Here is a 24561-nt window from a genome sequence, read left to right as displayed (position 1 = left end):
AATCATTGTTAAAAATAACACTCGACGCTGAAAATCAGATATCAAGGAAAATTTATTAAAGAAGAATCTTAAGGAATCCTCTTAACGTTTCTGGCCAGAAGCAGGTCCCACTCCTCTTCAGGAAGAGGGAGCACTGAGTACAGAAATGGGGGAACCTTTATACTGGCTTGTGTGACATAGTTCCTCCCTTCAGAAAACTGATTAGTCTGTTTTATACTCTTTCTGATATGCCCACTATATGTTTCCTCTTAATATGTATAAAATATGCCTCCCCCTATCATATCCCATGCTCAAAAATAGTGGAAAACTCCTCCTCTGGGATGTGTTGTTTAATATTTAATTGGCCTATTAAGCAGGGTAGTAATGATTTGGTCAAGTCAGGTCATTGACCCCAACTAGTTTGGGCTGAATGGGCTATTATCTTAAATTTGTGGTTTTCTCAAAATCACAAGAGTTTTTCTGATTGGCTGAATCCACCTGTGCCTTCCTAGCCCCCCAATTTCTTGTTTGGTTAAGGCTTCTATTGAACACTTAATTGTTCTGTGAATCCTAATCTTCCTTAACCTCTCACATTCTGAAAACCTCTTGGTCAGTGGTACCCAGTATCTCAATCCCACACTACCTCAAAGCTTGCAACACTGTGGAAACCCAACTTTTCAGCATGTTTCATGGAGCTAAAACAGTACATAATTGGAAATCCAGAAAATTCCTGATTAGAAAGCTCATTTTGAGTAATACTTTCTACTTCTTCTTATATAATTTAAAAAGAGAGCAGGTGCAAGAGATTAAAAACAAGAAAGAATGAATCCTCAGTACCATTAGCATACTGAAAATTCTTATAAATATTCATAGAACTACAAAATGTCATGGCCAGAAAGAACTTTAGTTATCTCATACAAGTCTCTTGGAAGCCCAGAGAGGGGAAAGAATTTATCCAGTGTCACACATCAAGATAGTATATTTTTTATTATTCCATAATTGGAGATGAACATTGTTGAGGACTGAAAGACAATAGAATTCAGCTTTCATTGCTATGATCAAACAATCCCAGAGGAATGGGAATGAAACATTTTCCTACTCTTGGCATAGATGTAAAATGAGGCATCTTCTGATAGACACTAATGTGTCTGTTTGTGTTTCTTAACTGTGCTTTTTTGTTACAAAGCAGGGTGTGTGAGTGTGGGTGGGGTGGGGTGCAATGAAGGTTACTGGCAAGTAACATTGATGTAAATAAAGAAAAGCATCAATGAAACATTTTTTCAAAGCTGCTTTGTTGGGGAGAGTTATTGACGTTTCAACTTTAATATTCTCTTCGGGGAAATCCTTGGGGAGGTTTTGGAAATTCTCAAGAAAAAAAAATTCTCTATCAGAGAATGGCCCCAGTCAAGTCTTTGCCTCATAGGGCCCCCTTTGGCAGAGGATGTGTGGATGAGACGCTGAGATGAGGGGGCCCTTTCTTTTTCCCAAGCTCCAGCTTCCCCACAGACTGAAATATATATAGCATTCAACTCCATAGCATCCAGTGCTTGATACACATCAGTTAATATGGGCTTTTGTATTTAATTCATTCTTTAGGAATGTATCAGAATTACCCTTGGTATCAATACTTCAGTTGGCCAAATGGGCTGAATCCTGCATATATATGTAACTTGGCTTGGAGTCATCCTTTTACCACCTGGAACCTCAGGCTTCTTCCAGAGTAACCATTTTCTGTTTATCCATAAAAAGGAATTCATTGAGGGACATGTGTACTCAAGTGCTTTGAAGACAAGGGATTGTTTTTCTTCACTCTTTGTATACCCAGACCCCAGTCCAGAGCCTGGCACATGGTAGGTAGGAGCTTAATAAATAGATCTGGCCTGACTGATTCCTGTCCCAGCTCTCAGAATGCTGGAGCTGGAGGGAAACTCAGAGTTCAGCTAGTCTCAGCAAGCATTTTATAATGCTTTAATGAGTACTATTGATCTCGGAAATCATAATTATTATTATAGCTCATCATGGGAAAGAGGAAGATAACTCAGCATTCAGAGAAGTAGCCAAAAAGGGACGATTACATCTTAGTTACCTGATCATAGTTAAGTAGAAAAGAATAAGAAAGACCTAAGTTGAGATTCCATCTCAGATACTCTTCCTCTATAAAATGGGGGAGTGGTTATAATAGCATCTACTTCACAGGATTGTTGCAAGGTTCAAATGAAATAGCATGCACATGTACAGGGCTTTGCTAAGCTTAAAAACACTATATAAATGCTATTATTATTATTATTGCAGAGCAGCTAGCTGGTATAATGGATGGACTTCCAAGCCTAAAGTCAGGAAGACTCATCTGACACATACTAGCTGTGTGACCCTGGGCAAGTCAATTAACCTTGTTTGCTTTCATTTTATTTGTAAGATGAGTTGGAGAATGAAATAACAAACTATTCTAGTAGCTAAGTCAAGCCAAAATGGGGTCACAGAATGTTATATATGACTGAAAAAATGACTTAACAACAATTAGCAGCAACTATCATCTTTTCTTTAAGTTTTAATTATCTTATTTTTATAATTGCTTTTTATTTTTCAAAATACATACAAAGATAGTTTTCAATATTCATCCTTGCAAAATCTTGTGTTCCATATCCCTCCCCACCCCCCAAACATCCCCTTCTGTACCTTGACCTTTAACTTATGCTAACTTTGCTCTTACTTATATTCTTATAGCATGGTCCTTTTCTGGACACAATCTCTGCTAATGTGCATGGATAAGATTACCCTCATTTAGCAGAAGAGGAGATTATAAAGACATGTTAATGAAGGTGCCTGGGAAGGACATGTCTCACAAAAAAGCAATAGCAAGACTTGGGTGGTCAAATCCTTCTCTGTTGGGGTTTGTGGACCCCCAGGTCGGGTTCTGCCTGTGTCCTTGGGGAAAACTCAAGGAGGCTTATCTCCAAAGATGCCAACACTGAGGAAATTCCCAAAGGGAGGATTTAAAGCCCCCTAGCCTATCCCACTGCCTCCAGGTTAATGCCATAAACAACAAAGTCCCTAATTCGCTCTTATTAAGTGATAGGAAAGTCTACTTGTCTATTTCTGGTAGAAAGATTTAATTTTCTGGCTCTAAGGATGAAAATTGCTTTCAGATGTATATTCCAAGTTGGAAAACATTAAGCTCAGATATATGGAAATCATTACCTAAATAACACTCTAGTTTTATCTCTCCTTTCTAATTTAGACTGATTCCTGCTTTGTGGATTATGGGTGGGGATGTTACATCTTTAGTCAGTTCCAACCTAAGTCTTACTTTTCCTCCTGAGTCTTTCTTTTCTCTTGGCCCATTTAGGCCTCCTTGGCTCCAGACAGGCTAGTTTACTCACAGTTTCCCATTTTCATTCAATTCAGGCTCATTTTCTCTATATGGATTTACTCCCCAACAAGAAAAATCCCAGAATTGGGGCAAACTCATTAAACTTGGATAATTAAAAAGCTCCAATCACCACATCCTTCCATCAGGGATGGAACATAGGCTTTCAACAGGTTTGTTCTTAAAGCATGTTCTGGAAAACAGCTTACATACAAACCCCCATAGTACTTTACATCAAGCATCCCCATCTGGTTACAATTCCACTGGTTTGCTCTTTCTGATTTAGGGTTTCTCATCAAAAAAACCAAAATTCTGGTTTGTGTTTTCCCTTCTCAGGATGCAACACAGAAACATTTATGTGGATGATGGGGTATGTGACAACCAGCAGGATACTGTGAAGGCCAGAAACCTCTCTCTTCCCTGAACTAACTCAGTCTTAGTCTATCTTGAGCTCATCTCCTCCACCAAATTGAGATGTAGAAGCTGCAAAAAACTCTTTAGCCAGCTACTAATTTGTCTTGATTCAAGGGGCTGATTTCCTTAATGTGGTCTTACCTGGGGATCATGAATCACATTAATATTATGTGGACATCATCCTGGGCCACCAGAGGAGAAGGTAGGAAAGGTTAACACCCTTTCTGGCCCTCAGTGGTCAGGTCCTGAAAGGCTAGCCAGAGAGCAAAATTTCACAGCCTGTGTATGCCTACAGAAGGGGTCACAAGTGTTTTTTACAGCCCCAGCTGGTTGCAGCTGTCTATGTAATTTTCAAACTCTCAAACCAGACCTACCCTGCTTTGTATTCAGGGCAATGGCCACAGCTGGAAAGATCAGATGATACTTTCTTGTGTCCTTGATTCCTTCATCATTACAGTTTTTAGATTTAGAGATAGAAATTAACTTATTTAGTCCAACCTCTCCCTATCTCATTTTATAGTGAAGGAAACAGATGCCCAGAAAAATTAAGTAGCAGAAAGGAAATTTGTACCTGGAACCTCTAACTAGAAGCCCATTCTTTGCTTTTTGCTCTGTGTCACAGAATTTTCTTCTCTAGATACTGAGGAAACTGACTATCCCAACCTCTCCAGGAGGTAGCTACACATGCTTTATGCTTGTTTGTCCTTGGCAAAACTGAGTAATGCTGATAGCACAAAGACACCTCTCCCATACTGGATCACACATGCTTGAACACTCTGCTGTCCCAAGGAAAGCTTTCAAAAAGGACAGCCAGGGAGTTACACTGACCTTGGATGGTCTAGGCAAGATGGAACATGTACCAAAAATGACATATCATCTTTTCTTTTTTTTCATTTTTATTAATACTTACATTTATTTCAGGTATGCAACTTGCATGTATATTATTGAGCAAAAGTGAATCACAAACAAATATTCAAATATCATAAGAAGCATTATCAAATAACAAAACTGGCACTAGTGTTATAAGCATTTTGGTAAGGAAAAATCATTGAAGAGGACTTCAGCCCGTGGCATTTGTCTTTTTAACCAAGTCAAAATTCTTAGTAGCACCATAATGGCAATACAAGAAACAGAAGACAAAACATTTTACCACTTTTTTCTGCGTAACTTGCTTTGAATTTTAGTGAATTAGGCAGGAAAGTTAACATTGTGTGCATTTTGGTCCACAGCAGCTTCTTTTATAAGCAAAATGGAATAAATTTGGCCATACTCAATATCTGCCTTTTCTACTTGTACAAGCACTGCACTGTATTTTGATTCAATGATTGGAGATGGACATGTGTTATGGAAACTGCTGTTATATAAAAGTTGTCCCTAAACTTTGAGTGAGTCTTTGATAAACTAGTACTTATTCATCATCATTAGCAATAAGAATTACATGTTTCCTTATGTACCACAGTACTTCTGGGCTCTGTAGTTCTTCTTTATAATCTAAGGTGGACAAAGAGGATATTCTGGAAAACAACATAGTAAAATCTTCAAACAACCAGGTACTTAAAACCTGATCTATTCCAAAGGCACCAAGAATTAAGAGGGCACATTCTTTCTTTTACATATCATCTTTTTCTAATAACTATAGTTCTTGTCACAGAAGGTCTAGAAAACTCTTTATAAGATCACTTCAGGCTTGGAATCAAAGCTTAGAAATTTCCTCTACTCTACTGGACCCTACCTTCTCCTAAAATTAGCTCTTCCTAGAAGATCCTAGAAGGAGAGCACCATGGTCAGAGAAATAGAATTTCTTACCAAGGGGTACTCCCAAACTTCTCTATTGTGTCCCAGTCCTAGGTACCTCTATCGCCCTCCCCCCTTTTAGTCTTTCTTTATTAGAATGTAAACTCATTGAGAGCAGAGTAAGTGCCTTTGCGGGGGGGGGGGGGGGGGAACATTGTGCTTGTATTTCTATCCTTAGCACAGATCCTGGAATATAGTAAGTGTTTAATAAATGCTCACATGCTAACTGTTGAGATTTGCTGGCAATGAAAAATACTTTCTCAGGAGACTTTTGTAGCTGAATAGTGAGATTGCAATAAAGATCAAGTAAAATAATATTTGTAAAGTCTTTAGTATAGTGCCTATAACATAGCAGGCACTCAATAAATGCCTGTTTCTTTTCTTACTCTCACCAGAATGACTGCCAGTATAGGAAAGGATGGAGAAATACTATTTGTGTTTCCCACCATTCTTCTCCTACATCTCAAAATGAGCTGGAAGATACTTCAGTGTTGCTAAGTCCAAAAAAAAAAAAAAAGGCAAGCTATCTTACAGATTCAAATCTTGCAAGAAAGTTGAGATTCATACCCAAATGACAACCTGAGTTTCTGTATTTCTTAGTTGTTAGCTTGGCAATATTTCTAGACCTAGAATCAGGATAATTGATTAGGATGTAGCTGAAGAGGGATTCATATCTAGACTTCCGAACTTTTAAGTATATTGCTTTACTCTTTATGTCACACTGCCCCTCAAAGGACACCCCCTTTTCCTATAGGTTGTTCAAGTCCCCAGGAAAGAAAAAGGGGAAGTTCTCTAGTGACACCCGATCATACAGATATTAATGAGACTGAATCCACAAGGCTGTATTTTCCTGACTTGTTTTTCTCAGCCAGAAGACACAGTGGGACCTGCCTATAAATTAACATGAAAGAAAGAAACTGATTCTTTTAGGTGTTCCCATCTCATTCCCATGCTAGTCCCTGGACTGACTACCAAAGGAGAGACATCAGGTCAGAAACTTCCCTCCTAGTCCAAAAGAATACAGCTCAAACCACAGCTGTCTGTGTGGGGAAATTTGCTTAAGAAGGATAGAAAGAAATTATATTTTCCCAGAAATTTTTGGCAAAGATGTGAGGCCTCCACAAATCAGTCAGGCCCACATGTTGCCCATCTCTCATGTTTAGTTGGCTTATTCAATATTCTAGTCATTTATGAGTGACCAAGAATGTGGGTGCTTTTCCATGCCAGGTTCTGGATTTTTAGTGACATCCTAGTAAATGCTACCTGATCAATTCTTCAAAATGTGACACAGATGTGAACTGGGCAAGAGAAACAAGTTAGACTAATTGTCCCCTGATGCTCCTCCTGCCAATTCTTTGATAGGTTTTATCTAGACTAAAGAGCTTGAAATATCTCTAGGTTACAAATCAGGAAATTGTAGCCATCTGCACATCCCAGGAACCAACAGAAACAGGGAATTTCATTAACTTTGGACAAGCAGAAACTCTCCAACATGGCTAGAATGCTTGATGATTGTCCCTAAAAATGGCCAGAGCCCAACCTATCCTTTTGTGGAAGTGAGAAGTCCATAGATATTGCACATGTTTTGAGGCTTTTCCAATGTATGGACTGATTGATGTTTTTTTTTTTTCTTTTTTTGTCTTTAAAAGCTACTATTTGTTATATGGAATTTTTTTCTGGGAGAGGAAAAATAGGAAATACTATTGTGATGTTTTAAAAATCAGTAAAAACTTATTTTTTGAAAAAAGAAAAAAATATGGCCAAAGGTGGATTGGGCTGTGGGACAGATCTTTTTTCTTTCAGAGAAATACCTTTTCTTCCCCTTTCTGCTGAATCAAAAATTTGTTGAGACTTTCAAATCTCCTATCAACACTTTTCCCTGTGCATCATTTCCTCTCATCTTTGACTTTAGAAACTGAAATTTTTACTTTACTTACTGAGCACACCAAAAGCCAATATAAACAATGGACTTTGGCCCAAAAGAGCAAGGTCTTTGCTGTAGCTCAGGTGCTGCTCTGTGATAAAATCTGAAGATCTGGAAATATTTAATTCAAATTTTGGACATGGAAGGTAGAATATCCAGAAACATTTCGAATGCAATTTGTAGCCTTGTCAATTGGTTTTCTAAATGGACTCTGTTATTCTGAATGGACTTCATTTGAACTTTGCCCAATAGGTGGAGAATGCAGGGACTAAACTGACCAAATAAAAAGTAAATGTAGGTTTGTTAAACTAGTAGTTTTGTGAAAACATGGCTAGAATATTTGATTATCCCTAAAAAATGGGCAGAGCTCAACCTACTCTATTGTGGTTACTTGTTTTATATATGTGTGTGTGTGTGTATGTGTGGTGTGTGTGTGTGTGTGTGTGTGTGTGTTTTTCTGGTAAAGGAAGAATGGGGAATACTATAGTGATGTTAAGACAAGAAAGAAAGGAAAGCCTCCAGAAAGATTTTTCTTTCCTCTTTACTCATTTAAAACTTTGGTGGAATCATTTATCATTGAAAGTTTTAGAGATTATCTACTCAGGCAACTTAAATTTTGGCAATGTAACTAAGCCAGAATTAAGAATTCTTAAATACAAAGTTAGGAAATGAGTATTTCCTAAATGCTTTTTGTGGAAGAACATGGATGAAATTGAAAAAAAAATGGCTGCAAAATTGACTATAGATAGAGTTGGGAATAATTAGCACACCCTGGCTGTATGTAGGACCTTTATTTTCTGTAAAGGTTTAGAAGATTAGTATTTGCTTACTATTTTTTTCAGCTTTGGAAAGCACAGATCTCAGAAGAGGGTTGAGGCTGATTTAAATATAGTGTCTAAATTCTGAGAAGATTGAATGGCATTTCCCAGACCCTTGAGGTGATGCCCTCTGGCATAAATCTTCATTCATTCTTCCCCAAACAACTGGAAAAACAATATTCATCTCATAGTTAGAAGATAGTAGGGACTAAATAGAACTGTTTCATAGAAAGGGCACAAAGCAGGAAATGCTCAGAAAATCCCAAAGACTGAATAGAACAGTGAGTTGTAATGGACAATTTCTCCCATTTGCCCCACTTGAGGAAAAAGTGCCATCAGAAATTCCAAAAGTCTTAGCCAACATGAATGATATTTTGTTTTGCTGGCTGGTTTAGAGTGAAAGGAGTCAAAGCAGACCATCCATCCTCACTTTGGCTGGGAAGAAGCTCAAATCCAGTTCAGGCCAAACCTAAAGCATCTGAATGATGCAGTAAAAAGAGCCCTAGATGTGAAGGTTGAAAACTTGGAGTAGAATCCCATCTTCCCTTTACTGCTATCTAACCTTAAGTCTGTTAAAACCTTTAGATCTTCCCTTTTTCTTAATCAGAAAATTTAGGGTTTAAATCAGATAGTTTTAGTCCCTTCTGACCCTAGAGTCATATGCTCCTGTGATGCTCTTTAGGGAGATAGCTTCATCTAAGTGCCTGCTTCCTTATCTAAACTGACTAATCCCAGAGAGTAGATGGGACTAAAATGGTGGGATTATGAATTTAGAATTAGAAATCATATAAGCAATTATCTAGCCCAACTACTTCATGTTAGACCCAGAGAGTTTAAGATTCTTATCCAAAATCATACAATTAGTAAGACTGAGCCAAAATTAAACTAAGATACTCAGACTTTGAACCCAATACTTTTCTGTAGCACTTTGAGCACAAGTAAAATTCTGCTGCTCTTCCTGGGGGCTTGAGTCTTCATGGAATGGCACCCCTGAAGAGATGTAGTACCCTTTCTCCCTATTTCTCCTTTCTCTTCCCCTTTTCCATGGAGATGCAGGTAATTGTCAGAATATCAGTCTCTGATATTGATCAGTCCTTAGGGATACCAATATGGTCAAATACTGACTCATTTCAATTCCATGTTCTTACTTTTAAAAGGTGCAAAATAAATGATAGCAAGATCTTAGAATGGATTTTTAAAAAATGATTAATGAATAATTATAAAAGGTAGTAATAATCACCAGAGTTTCATCAGGAATAAATCATGGAAGACTAATCTCATTTCCCTTTTTTTTTTTTTTTGACAGATTTGTAGATAGGATGGTGTGTGTGTGTGTGTGTGTGTGTGTGTGTGTGTGTGCTTGTATGTGTAATGGTTGGCCTCGATTTAAGCATTGGTTTGACAAAGTATCTCATGTCATTCTTGTGGAAAAACTAGAGATCTGAGGACTAGGATGATACTGCAATTAAATAGAGTCAAATAGCGGGATGAATACAGAGAAGACTGGCGAGACTTACATGAACTGATGCTAAGTGAAATGAGCAGAACCAGGAGATCATTATATACCTCAACAATGATACTGTTTGAGGATGTATTCTGATGGAAGTGGATCTCTTCGATAAAGAGAGCTAATTCAGTTTCAATTGATCAAAGATGGACAGAAGCAGCTACACCAAAGAAAGAACACTGGGAAATGAATATAAACTGCTTGCATTTTTGTTTTTCTTCCCGGGTTATTTATACTTTCTGAATTCAATTCTCCCTGTGCAACAAAAAAACTTCGGTTCTGTATACATATATTGTATCTAGGATATACTGTAACCTATTCAACATGTAAAGGACTGCTTGCCATCTGGGGGAGGGGGTGGAGGGAGAGAGGGGAAAAATCGGAATGATTGAGAAGTGAATGCAAGGGATAATGCTATAAAAAATTACCCTGGAATGGGTTCTATCAATAAAAAAGTTATTAAAAAAAAAGTTAAGCTTCACAAAAATAAATAAATAAATAAGTAGAGTCAAAACTGAATCAATGGCTTGACTATTCTTCTGTGCTTGAATATCAGTTTGGCAGAATTTTTTCAATGAAATCTCCCTGGGGTCTGTGCTAAGTTGCACAGTACTCTTTGATATTTATAAGGACACAGATAGAGGCATGTTTATCAAATTTGCACATGACTCAAAGTTAGAGAGATAGCCAATAATACACTGGAAGAGAGTCAGGATCCAAAAAGATCTTGGCAGGCTACCACATAAGACCAAATTTATTACAATGGACTTCAACAGGGACATGTGTAAAGTTTTAGATTTGAATCAAAACAAACAACTTCACAGATGCAAAATGAAGAAGCTATAGAAGGTATAATTAAAAGCAGCTAGGTGGCACAGTGGATAGACCCCTAGGTATGGGAATCAAAGAACTGAATTCAAATCCAACCTCACATACACACTACCTATGTGATCCTGGACAAGTCACTTAACCTTTATTTGTCTTTGTTTCTTCATCTGTAAAAAGGGGAGAATTATAATACCTACTTCTCAGAGTTGTGAAGACAACTGACATAATAGTGGTAAAGTGTTTAGCCTGTTATTTGATATATTGTAAGAACTTAATGAGTACTTATTTTCTCTTTCTCCTTCTCCCTATCTCTCTCTTTCTTCCTCTTTTCTCTCTCTCTCTCCTTTTCCCTTTTCCTCTCCTTCTTCCTCCCTCCCTTCACCCTCTGTCTCTGTGGAAAGACATAATAGTCCTCTCTTATCATTTGAAAAGATATTATACAGAAGAGGGATTAGAACTTGGCAATAGAAGCCAAACTTAATAAAACAAATTGCTAATGTTCGAATTAGGTTTGATATCAGGAAACAGTTTCTAACAATTAAAGTATTGAAGGTGGAATGAACTGCCTTTGAGGACATGAGGTTTCTGTCTGGCCTGCCCCACTATTAGAAGTCTTCTAATAAAGGTGAGGTGACCAAGTTATTTTGCAAAAAGGATTCCTATTTCGGTACAGAATAGTCTCAATGGCGTCTGAGATCATGACATTAGAGCTGACCTCCATCTCTATGATTCTGTGATCTCATCAATAATCAAAAGAATAGAATTACATACAAAGATGTAGCAAAAGCACTTAACAAACTATAACATGCATTAAAGATGCACATTTAACATGATTAAAAAATTATCTGAAATCAAGAACTAACATTATTTGGAATAGAGAAAGACTAAAAGCTTTTTCCACAGGGATGAAACAACCTAGGAAGTTAGGTTTGACTGTTCTCATTTGTAACTTCCTATATTCATTATGATGGCATTTCAAGTTTATTCTGCCTCCATAACTTCTCTTGCATCTTTCCCCTTTGCTAAAACTACATGGCCACCACCTCAGTTCAGGCTCCTTGGCTTTTTAAGCTCTTTCCATCTTTTAGATATTATGACTTCCAATCTATCCTCCACACACTTGCCAAAGTCATTTTCCAAAGGAACATGTCTGAGGTGTGACCCCCTGTTCATAAGTCTTCAGTGTCTCGCTACTGATGATAATATAAACATTAACTTCTTTACTGCCACTTAAGTAAGGTTGTTTACAATCTGCCTCCCATCAACTTTCATTTTTTTCTTTTCAACTTTATTTATTTTAATTTGAACTTAAGAAATAAAGCTAGCATTTTCATAATAGAATAGAATAAACAAGAAGCCACCAATCTTTACAATTTTAGCTCATGCTATGGCTCCACCCTCCATTCTAGACAAACTGATCTATTAGATATTTCCCAAGATTAGGGAGTCAGCTGTTTTCCCATCTCCATTCTAGTCTACCTCAAAATCCTAGAAGTGATTTCTTCATCTCTGTTTCTCCATATCCTTAACTTGCTTCAAGATTCAGCCTGGGTGCCACTTCCTCCTTTGTGAAGCTCCCCTCACTTACCATCATTGTTATTACTCTTTCTCTCTCTTTAAAATGATCTTTTATTTATTTATCTTTGTATATGCTGAAACCTCTCAATTGAGAATAAGTTTTTAGGCACAGAAGCTGTTCCATTTAATTCCTCACATACAGCATCATGCCTTGGACATGATAGATTCTTAGTGCTTATTGATTTGTACTGAATTGAACAAAAGATCAGGATATAAATAGAAATAATAATAAAATTCAATACCAATATTATTTTGGAAAAATTGATGTCTATTTACAATATTGCTCCAACCTTTTTGAAAAGCTATATAGAACTATATTAGAAGCAGTATTGCTTAGTAGTTGAAAGCTGGGAGATTGATCTAGGTTGAAGTATCACTTCTGACACTAACTGTATGATTGGTCAAATCTTTTAGCATTTCAGGGCTCTATGCAATTTTTCAAGAGTTTGATTTACAGACGAGATGTTTGGGAGTCCATTACTAGTAAAAACATGGTCTCTATCCCTATATGAAATTACACACACACACACACACACACACACACACACACACATATGTATATATACATACACAGAATATATTCTTAGCACTGCTATCTGCAGTTGCGAAACAAAACAAAACAAAAACTGACACAAATAGTAACTAATAACCAGTGGAATAAATGCTAATGAATTATACTTTGTAAATATAATGGGATATTACAGTGCCACAAAAATATTAAATATGGAGACTTAAAAGAAACACATGAAGATATTTTATATCATGAAGAATGAAGAAAACAAAATTTTAAAAAACAACAATATACATACTGACTACTAGTATGGAAATAAAGTCCACACTGAACAGTAACAAAGTATGTGCCAAGTACAGTAGACAATGTTGATACCACCACTATCAAAGTTAAAACACACATCCTTCCTGTTAACAATCAGTAAGTTGTAAAAATGCAGAGTGACGTGTGCTATCTGTCTCAATCTTGCCATTAGGCAATTTTGTTTAATTGTTTTCAGGAAATGTACTTGGTAGGGTGAGGTTATTTGGGTTGGGAAGTGTCCCTTGTGTCAAAACAAAATGCAGTATAATTAAAGAAATGAGAAATATGAATAATTCAAATGGAAATGGGAAAACTTACCTGAAGCAATGAAGAGGGAAGAAAACAGAATCATAAGAACAATATAAACAGACCACAGCTGTACAATGAAAACATTAACAGGGGAAGAATGTTTCCATGGACTACAATGGACATTTTGTTATTATCCTGTTTGAATTAATATACAGAGTGTTTCCTTTAATAATTGCTACGTGATCAGTACCTGGTCATTGAAGCATTTAAAAAAATACTCAGAAGAGAGCAGAAGAATGGTCAATAGGAAACACAGACAGCAGGACAGCTTTGAAAATAGCATGTTGAATTTGTCATACTCTTGGAGGGAGAAACAAGCATGGTACAAATTCCTGGCTGCTGGTGTAATTCACTTTTTCTGTTCTACTTTGTTTAGGGAAATACTCGTCTTTTTTGGAGTTTGTCAAGGTCAGAATAAAAAATGAAATTAAAAAAAAAGGAAAAAAACCAACTAGTAAACTATAAGAAAGCATATGGTTACATTTATAATCACTTTTTATTATTTTATTAAAATTTTCTTGTCTTTCTTTCGTTTCTAGATAGATTAAAATCAAAACAAAATTTATTAAAATAGAAGTTGCTGATCTGATGGTCCTAGATTTTAGGGTGCTGGGAATAATGGTGTGTTTTTTTTTTTAACAGTGCTTGCCTTTTCTTTTAAAAGAATAATAGGCAGCTAGGTGGTACAGTGGATAGAGTACAAGCCCTGAAGTCAGGAGGGCCTGAGTTCATATTCGGCCTCAGACACAATATTTTTGAGTTGTGTAAAACTGGCAAATCATTTAACCCCAATTGCCTCAGAGGAAAAAAAAAAAGAATAATACTTCCAAATGTGGATTTGCATTTTGGGGATATGGAGGAAGTGCCAGCTTCTAGCCCTTCCTAATGGACCACTGTGTCTCCAGTTCCTACTCATCCTTCAAGGACTACTCTCTAATTTTTACCTTTGATAGAAAGCCTCTGTTCTTTACTGTAATCTCTCTCTTCTCTGAATTTTTGAAGAATACAAGAGGTTGTAGCATTAAATGTTAAATTGACTTGTTCAGACTCTGTTGCCTGTGGTCATGTTTTGTGATTCCCAAACTCCTACAAGATGAGAAGCTCTCTACTCAGCTTTTCCACAGGAGAATAGGAAGTTGGACATAAGGTGTTGGGGCTTGTTGGTAAGAAGTATTTGAAAAACTTTGCTGCTTTATTGAAAATGTCAGATCATGAAAACCAGTCGAGGCCCACTACCCTAGCCCAGACAAGCTATGTGGTCTAATCAGATGTGACCAGTTATGGCTACTTCTTACTGCTGCCTGGGGAACTTAGCTTGCCTTTTAATATCCTTCTCCTGCTTCTTATACTAATAAGCTAACAAGCTTATATTAATAGATTAATAGCCAAGAAACCTGCCTATTTGGGCAGGCAGACTAAACCCATGATGCCCAATTCTGTTTGTGATTACAAGAGAGACTATTTTTTGTAGTGGCAAGGAACTAGAAAATTCCCCATAGGTTGGGGAATGGCTGAATAAGTTATGGTAAATGAATGTAATGGAATATTATTGTTCTATAAGAAATGATGAGCAGGATAATTTCAGAAAAGCCTGGAAAGACTTACATGAACTGGTGCTAAGTGAAGTGAGTAGAACCAAGAGAACATTGTACAGAGTAACAAGATTGTATAATGATCAATTGTGAAAAACTTGGCTGTTTTCAACAATGAGGTGATTCAAGGCAATCCCAATAGACGTGTGATGGAAAGAGCCATCCACATCCAGAGAGAGAACTATGGAGACTGAATGTGGATCAAAGCATAGTATTTTCATCTTTTTTTTGGTGGTGTTACTTGTTTGCTTGGTTTTTTTAATCTGATTTTTCTTGTGCAGAATAATGAAATATGTTTAGAAGAATTGTACATGTTTAACCTATAATGGAGTGCTTGCTGGCTAGGGGACAGGGGAAAAGGGGAGGGAGGGAGAAAAAATGGAATTGGAAAATATTGCAAAGGTTGAACACTATCTTTGCATGTATTTGAAAAAATAAAAAGCTATTATTAAAACCAGAGAAAAACTGTACCTCAGTGTCCCCAAATTATAGAATATCCTTTAGAAGCAGTAAATGTGTTATAGAAAGCCTCTATTCCCACTTCCAAAGAAAGATGGCCCAACAAATAGACCCTGATCTACAAACAAGAACTATGTCAATGTCTGAGGAGTTTGGTGTGGACAATCTGATTCTATCTTCTCCTGATTATTATCTTCTTCCTTCACTACTCTCTCCATGTAGTCTGCTTTTATGATGGCACTTTCTTTTGTTAGTCCCTACTAGATTTGGGGAACTTGACTGACAGATGGACAGATCAGAAGTTTATAATCCCTAGACTGAACCTAGATACCTTAAGTATTTAAATACCCTAGAAGACATTTAAAGAGGAAAGAAGCAGGTAGGGGTATGGCACCATATCCCTATCTTTCCTATCCCCTGTCTCTGGGCATATTCTTTTTTTAAAGAAAATAATAGATAGCATTTATATAATATTGTAATATTTACAAAGCATTCTGCTAAAACTAAGAGGTTCCATGAGTGTTTGAGGCTGAATTTTAACTCAGCTCTTTCTTACATGACTAGGTGATGCTCTTATCTTATACCACCTAGTTCCCCTGATATGGGGAATTAAGTGATACGAGGACTAGTTTAAATAATCAGGAACTAACTATATGTCTTCAAATATATACATTATATATACATATAGAGAAAGAGAGAAAAAGAGAGAGAGACACACACACAAACACACACATTCTTGATGTTCATATTGAATATCTATCCCATGGTGCAAGAGAGTACTATGGAGAAATGAATATAATACTGGTTGTGGAGTTGGAAAGATTGTAGGTCTTTCATAAATATTTTTGGAATGAAAAAGCATTGGACCTGTATCACATAAGTTACGACTCTCCTAAGATGTCTCCATATAAGTCCTTTCATTGGTCATTAAAACATTCCCATAAGGCAGGCAATATGATGGATTCATAAAATCATAGATTTGGAGATGGAAGGAATCTCTATTCCCATCTAAACTTAATCCCTTCATTTTTCAGATGAAGAATTGAGGTATAAGGTCATAGTTACTAGGTGTCAGGTGGGATTTGAACCCTGGTACTTGCATTCCCAAATCATTCCCTCGAGGCTCAGAGAGGGCAATGACTTGCCCATATTCATCTTGTGAGTTAATGGCAAAGGCAGGATTTGAAGCCCAAATATCCCTAATTTTGGTTAATACCTGACCCTTTCCCTCCCCTCTCCCATATTCCAAAGGGATCTAGATTTTGGGATCTTCTCTTCCCAACAATCCCTGATTGGATACTGGCAGCTGATGGTGCAAACCACTTTGTATCTGGTTGAGACCAAGGATTTGAAGTAAGTGAAACACAAACCTGGTCAAGAAGAATTCTGGGGTGTGTTTCTTCCTACCCAGTGGTTGGAGGAAATTGTGAGATTCGGTGCTGGTTCTAGCTGGTTCAGTGAGGTTTTTGGTTTGGTTATTATTACAGTAATAATATTTTTCTTTGGGTCTGGATTGGTGTTCAGTATCAGAGCAATTCCTGGCTCTAATTTGCTTTGGTTCAATCCCCTGTTCAGTTTTATGTGCTCCCTAATAACCCTCCTCCTCTCTCCAACTCCCTCCCTGCTTTTTGCCACAGCCCCAGGGAAGGAGTAGCAATGTGGTTCTAATTAAATAATGGTAACCTAGCAGGGACTCCCTGCCCCCAAGATTTCACCATTTCTTTTGTTCACCCTCTTTCCTCTCTTTCTCTGCTTTGCTCCCATAAATACCCACCCTTTTAGTCCCTGAGCTGAGCCAGAAACCTGGAGTCTCTGGGCTATAGCCAAAGATTGAGCTCATAGAGGATTTTTTCCTTGGGTGCATGAGGGCACAATACCCAGTCACAGCTGTTTGCCTCTGGAGTGGTTTTATGTGGTGATCCTCTCTGCCAGCTAGCTCTGGTTTCACTGAAAAGGATGAGTAATGTATGGCCAGATTCATTATTCAAGGACCTTGTTATAGCCACTGCTTACAACCTGCTGTTCCCAGTTCCCATAGAAAATTTCTCCATGACTCATCTGGTCCTGAAGGGGCTAGGTCTCCATGGCTTCCTCACCCTATTTACTACTTCCAGATAGTAGACCATGTACCACTGCAGTCCCACTGTCATCCCTCTGCACATTGGACTGATTAGCTTCCTTCAAGTCCAAGGATCATGTACATAAGTTCTCCTTACATATAAGCAGGAGGATGGGGATACTTGAACGGTCTCTATCATTCCAATTCTCTCTCTGTGATGCCTGAAAGTTGACCATTTGAGCTTTAGCTATCTCTTCTGGGAAAGGTAACACCAGGATAGCAACTAGAAATTTTTGGACCCAGCATAGCACAAACCATGTCCCAGTGTAAGTGATACAGAATATGCTCTCAATGTCGTTAAGCTTGAACACTGGGAAAGCTGCTATGGTTTGTCAAAAAGTATAAAGAAAAGGAACTTGTGGGAGATGTGAATGCCAGATTGTAAGGAGAAAGTGGCTGCCAGGGTAAAGGAAGGTAGAATATGGAAACTTCTTATTTTTTAATATTTATTTTATTTACACATTTTAATGGATAGCTTTTGTTTTTATATCACCTGTATTTCCCCTGTATTCTTTCCAATCCCCTTCCACAGAATCAGATCTCATAATAAAAAAGAAAATCCAGCAAAACCAATGAAAAAGGATGATGTTAAAATATAACACTCTATACCTGAGCACTCTCTCCTCTGCAAAAGAATGAAGCAGGGAGTGGGGGCAGTGCCTTTTCATATTTCTTCTTTGAGACCATGTTTGGTCATTATAATTTTGCAGCATGCAGTTTCTATTGGTTTGTTTTTATTTCTCTTTCCATTTGCACTGCTGTCGTCACTGTGTATGTTGCTTTCCTGCCTTTAATTACTTTACGTTAATTTGTATGATTTTAAACATAGCTTTCTGCTAACTCAATAAAATTCTGTTGATATTTGGTAAGAAACTTCTAGTATACCATAAGCAAATCAAGAGAGCAAGGAATTATTTATCTGTCATAAACAGGACATAAACAGGAGAAGAAAAGAATGAGCAAATAAAATATAGAGAACATTATGAAATGCAAAATAGATCATTTTGATTACATTAAAAAGATTTTGCAACCAAAAAATGCCCCAAATACAACCAAGATTAGAAGGAAAATAGAAAAATGGGAAATAATTTTACACAAATGTTTCTGATAAAGGCCTAATTTCTGAAATATATAGAAAAATGAATCTAATTTATATGAAGACAAGTCATTCTCAATTGAAAAATGGTCAAAGATATAGACAGGCAATTTTCAGATGAAGAAGTTAAAGCTGTCTTTGATCATATAAAAATGCTCTAAATAGTTACTGAATAAAAAATGCAAATTAATACAACTCTGAGGTACCACTTCATACCTATCAAATTGGCTACTATGACAGAAAAGAAAAATGATAAATATTGGAGAAGACATGGGACAATTGAGATACAAATGCTTTGTTGAAGTTGTAAACTGATCATTATGGAGAAGAACTTGGAACTATGTCCAAAGGGCAAACTGTGCATACCTTTTGATCCAGCAATACCACTACTATGTCTATATTCCAAAGAAATAATAGAAAAGGCAAAGAACATACATATACAAAATGTGTATAGCAGCTTTTTTTTTGTGGTGACAAAAAAATTGGAAACTGAGGGAATGCCCATTAATTGGGGGATGGCATATGAATATATTGTGCTATAAGAAATGATTAGCAGCTAAAGATTGGAGAAATGCAAATTAAGACAACTGAGGTACCATTTCATACATCTCAGATTAGCTAAAATGACAGGAAAAGATAATGCTAAGTAGAAGGGATGTGAGAAAACTGGGACACTAATATATTGTTGGTGGAGTTGTGAACTAATCCAATCATTCTGGGGAGCAATATGGAACTGTGCCCAAAGGGCTATCAAACTGTGCATACCCTTTGATCCAGCAGTGTCTCTATTGGGCCTGTATCACCAAAAAGATCTTAAAAGAGAGAAAAGGGACCCACATATGCAAAAATGTTTCTGGCAGCCCTTTTTGTGGTGGCTCAATTGGAGAATGGCTGAATAAATTGTGGTATATGAATGTTATAGACTATTATTGTTCTATAAGAAATGACTAGCAAGATGATTTCATAAAGGCCTGGACTTTCATGAACTAATGCTAAATAAAGTGAGTGGAATCAAGGGAACATTGTACACAGTAACAAGATTATGTGATGATCAATTGTGATTGACTTGGTTCTTTTCAACAATGAAGTGATTCAGGCCAATTCCAGCAGACTTGTGTCAGAGAGAGTCATCTGTATCCAGAAAGAGGACTATGGGGACTGAATGTGGATCACAACATAGTATTTTCACCTTTTTGTTATTGTTGTTTCCTTTTTTTTCTTTCTCATTATTTTTTTCCTTTTTTGATCTGATTTTTCTTGTGCAGCATGATAAATGTGGAGATACGTTTATAAGAATTACATAAGTTTTAACCTATATTGGATTTCTTCCTGTCTAAGGGTAAGGGAGGTAAAGAGGAAGGAAGAAAAAACAAAAGTTTTGCAAGGGTGATTGTTGAAAACTATCTTTGCATGTATTTTGAAAAATAAAAAGCTTTTATTTAAAAAAAGAAGCTTGCCAATAGTAACAAAAAGGAAATGATGCGCAGGCAGATTTCAGAAAAATCTGGAAAGACTTACATGAACTAATAATGCTGGGGGAAATGAGCAGAACCAGGAGAACATTGTACATAATGACAATAATATTGTGGAATGATCAACTATGATTAACTTAGCTCTCTTCAGCAATACAATGCTCTAAGACAATTCCAAAAGACTCATGGTGAAAAATACTTTTCAATCTAGAGAAAGGTCTATGGAGTCTAGATGCAAATGGAAGCATACTATTTTTACTTTTGTTTGTTTTGGCTTTTTGTGGCTTTTCCCTTTTATTGTGTTTCTTCTTTCTCAACATGACTTATGTGAAAATATTTTTATATGATTGCACATGTGATAACCTATATCAAATTACTTGCCATCTTGTGTAGGAAGGATGAAGGGAGAAAAAATTTGGAACTTAAAATCTTATTAAAAACAAATGCTGAAAACTATCTTTACATGTAATTAGAAAAAATTTAAAAATATTTTTTAAAAATGTTTCACAACTTCCCTGGACAAAAAAATTATACCCATGACATATATTAATGTTTAAACTGTATTTTTTTAAATCTTTCAATATATTGAGTATCCTCTAAATTCAATATCCTGATTGTCTGATGATAGCTGAGATTCTAAGTGATAGCAGTGATAAGTTTCCAGTACTTCAGTGTTATTGAATCCATCAGCCCTTCTTCCCAATTGCAAATCTAGGGATACAGGTTAGATGGAAAACAAACTGCTAACTTTACCCCCTTGTCAAGACCCACCTTGATCTTGATGCTGCATATTTGGTTCCCCCACATTCCAAAATCCCTTCCCTACCTGTTCACAGAGAGTGTCAACTGGTCCAGACATGCTTTGATCTTGTTCTGGGCTTCCAGATGAGTCATGCTATCTGCATTCTCCCCATTAATGGCCTGGATCACATCTCCTGGACATAGGTTGGCCAAGGCTGCCTTACTGCCAGGGTTTATCTGCAGAAGAAGGAAGATGGGTCATTCATTTCTTGGAGCTAAAACATCACAACCCAACCTCTCAGATCTTACCTTCCAGAAACTGGATTTGGTGGCTCCTTCTTTTATACCAATGACAGTAAATTCTTTTTCCTGGGATATTTTGCTTTTTTACTCCCTGAAAGTTATCATCATAGAGAAACTTCTTAGAATGGTCCTATACCTTTTTGTAGAACAGAAAACTAAGGTGCGGAAAATACTTACTCCTTCAACATCACTCACAATTAGTAGCATTTCCTGACTTCCAAGCCAAGCACTTGCTTCACACGCTCCCAGGCACATGTTTTCTAAACTGAGAACATCCACAGAGATACTCAGCTGAGTTCCTTTGATCAGCCCTTCCCTTGTGTAAACTGTTGGCCTCAGGCAGGGGTCTGTCTGCTCAGCTTGGGGAGAAAGGCAGACTGGGGCAGGAGAGGACAAAGATAGTCTCCATATCCCTAAAGATCAGTCTAATCCCATAAAGCAGCAACTGTCTTCTTGGTTTGCAGAAGCAGCTGGTGGTCTAACTGGAGACACTGTTTTTTTATTTCTCTATGGATTCCTCACCCTGTTTATTGCTTCCAAACAACACAGAGTACCTCTGTTGCCTTTGAGTATATTCCCCATGCAAGACAGTGATGTACAGATTCTTTCTAGACCCTAATGGTTTCTTTAGCAGACAGCTCACAAAGAAGTGAGAGAGTCATGATTAATTAGACTGCAGGTGGGTACAGATATACCCCGGGGGAAATGGAGAGTGAAAATAAAAAGATCAGACCCCACAAAGAATTGGGACAATAGCAACAGTAAATGGCACAATTCCATCAATTCTCGGAAGACAGAGAAGAGAATAGGCATTAACATGGCTCCACTACAGGCTAAGCATTTTTTTTTTTTTACAAATGTCTCATTTGATTTTTGTCTAGTGAGAAAGGTAGGACGGCTAAGTGGTGCAGTGGAGAGAATGCAAGGCTTGGAGTCAATGAGGCTTGAGTTCAAATCTAGCCTCAGACTGATTTCTTGTTAAGTGCCCTTTCCATTCTGCCACCAGTTGCCTCTAAAGCAAAGACAAAGACAATATTCTATTGATATCTTGGAAATTTCCAAGATGGATCCCATGAAGAGTTTGGATGTATAGAGCTTTTCTAAAACCTACAGTCAAATCAGTGAGGACAAAGCAGGATTAGAAAGCTATTTGTTCGAGGGGTGGCTAGGTAGTGAAGTGGATAGAATGCTGGTCCTGGAATCAGCTGGTCCAGGATTCATTTTCCTGAGTTAAAATCTGGCTTCAGACATTTACTAGTTGTGTGATCCTGGACAAATTAAAAAAAAAAAAAGACAGAAAGCAAGCAAGCTGTCTCCTCATATCTTTTAATCTTTAGCGTTGCCATATTTTTCAAGACCATTACTATTAAAAAATGAAAGCATAACACGTCAGACATGAATCTAGAGTTAAAAGGAAACTTAGAGGTCAGCTAATCCAACCCCTGAAGTAATAGTTAAGAATCAAAGAAGAGATCTGAATCCAGATCCTCCCTTTTCTGGAACTAGCTCTCTGTCTGTTATAGCACAGTCTCCCAGTCTTTTCGTTCAAAAATACAGCTGTATCTCTCTATTCCTCTGTTTTGATTCTTGCTTTCTTTCTGCCACAACAAGCCTGCAAAGTAGGCATTTATTTGACAAATCATAGAATCATGTCTGTCTCTCTGCCACAGCAGCTGGGCCAGATGGTTTAGAGGATAATTGTTTGATCTGAATTAAATCATGACTCCAAAAGAGAAAAAAGTTGAGACTCCTTAATCTTAAAGCTTAAGGAGCCCAAGGCTCCAAAGCACAGGGTTAATTATTGTTGAAAAACTCAGCCCTATGTAAAATGAGGAAGGGGCTTTTATCCTCCTTACCTTCCCTCAACTCAGAAGATATCCTTGCAAAACCATTCACTGACATACTTGGGGTGAGGAACATGCATGACTTAAAAGCTGAAACCAACATCTATTGTCTAGAACCATAGTCCTATCTCACAGAAAACACTGGGAACCCAGGGTTTAGGGAGAATGAAGATGGTCTTGGTCTAAAAAGCACAGCCTCATTGAGACTTGTCCCTTGTCTTCAGGGACTGACTGATGGCATAGGAAAGCCCAACCCATGCTCATGTTCCTTGGAGAGATTTTAGAGGATGATGTAGAAGGGTTTGTTTGAGATGTAGCCAGTCTGGACGTGGATGCAGGAAGTGGGTCTTTCACCATTTTTCTGAATACTAACAGCATGTGAATCAAACCTCTTCTTCTCCCACATGTCCCTCACATTTGTGCATGTACACGTCAATACATATACTCAGTTTCAAGTACATTTGGTTGGAGTTGGGTTGTAGGATGAAATTCTATAAAGGCCATATCAATTCAACCTTTGGACTTTGATCTTGGGGTAATTTATGACAGTGTGACATGCTTGCTCAAAAGGCTAATATAATCTTACTTAGGTCCCTCAATACTCTATCCTGGTCAGACCCCAAATGAATGGAAGGATGATATACAGAAGGCAACCAGAAAGATAAAGAGATTGAAATCTCAAGACTATCATCAGTCAGTTAATCAGCAAGCATTTACTAAGTATCTCTAAGGATAAAGCTCTGCAAATAAAACTGACTTGCCCTCAAGGAGCTTCTATTTTATTATGGAAAACAACATATATAAATACAAGTAAATATACACAAAAGAAAATAGGGAGAGCTCTAATAGCTGAGGGTGGGCAGGAAACACTTCACACAGAAGACTGATCTGTGTTTTGAGAGGTGCCGGAAATCCTAAGAATCTCTTCAAGGAATTAAGAGAATGATAATAGTCGACATTTATTGTAATATTCTTCTCTATAATATTTTCTGGGAGTAGGTTTCTTGGGGGGCTTCTGGAGGCAGCCTTAATTTCAGTTCAGTAATCCCCCCAAATGCAGCCAGGAGTTAAAGTCCAAATCCTTTATTGTCTCTTTCAAAGTCTTGTCTCCTTCACTTGGAGCTCTGCTAGTTTTTCTGGCAGCCTTCTGTAGTTTTGGTCCTGAGAGTTTAAGCAGCCTTCTCTGGCTTCTGAATGTCCTCGACTGAATCCTGGCTGAGGTTCTGAGAGCTTCTAGTGAGCTTGTCCTTTCTGGCCCTGACAGCTTCTCCTTATATGCTCCACACTGAGTATACACCAATCATTATATCACTAGGAAACCATTATTTGTTGTAGGATTTCTAAACTAGATTTAACCACTGTCTCCTCAATTCCACTTAGTACCTTTTTTCAAATTCTGGCCCATAACAATTTATATGGCACTTTAATATTTGCAATGGTTTTTTCATATACATTATTTTATTGGAACCCTACTACAAGTGCCTATAATGTCCACTTTACAGATGAGAAAAGTGAGGTTTAAAAAGGCTAGATTTCTTTATGGTCACACAACTAGTAACAGAGGCAAGATTTGAACCTAGGTCTTTCTTACTATCTTCTTGTC

At 37.3% G+C, this 24561-nt stretch overlaps 1 protein-coding gene across 2 annotated transcripts in view; it reads right to left on the bottom strand.

Moving 5' to 3' along the window:
- Nucleotides 1-24561, bottom strand: part of PDLIM4 (PDZ and LIM domain 4) — a 97213-nt gene that overhangs the window by 47617 nt on the left and 25035 nt on the right. For both annotated transcript variants that reach the window (XM_051978226.1, XM_051978227.1), the window contains exon 2: nucleotides 20897-21048. In XM_051978226.1, coding sequence (XP_051834186.1) covers nucleotides 20897-21048 — 152 coding nt within the window. The remainder of the gene's footprint in view (nucleotides 1-20896; nucleotides 21049-24561) is intronic.

Source organism: Antechinus flavipes, chromosome 2, assembly GCF_016432865.1.
Source record: "Antechinus flavipes isolate AdamAnt ecotype Samford, QLD, Australia chromosome 2, AdamAnt_v2, whole genome shotgun sequence".
NCBI classification, from domain to species: Eukaryota; Metazoa; Chordata; class Mammalia; order Dasyuromorphia; family Dasyuridae; genus Antechinus; species Antechinus flavipes.
Note: the sequence above shows the minus strand (reverse complement) of the source record. Positions and strands in the feature narration are given on the sequence as shown.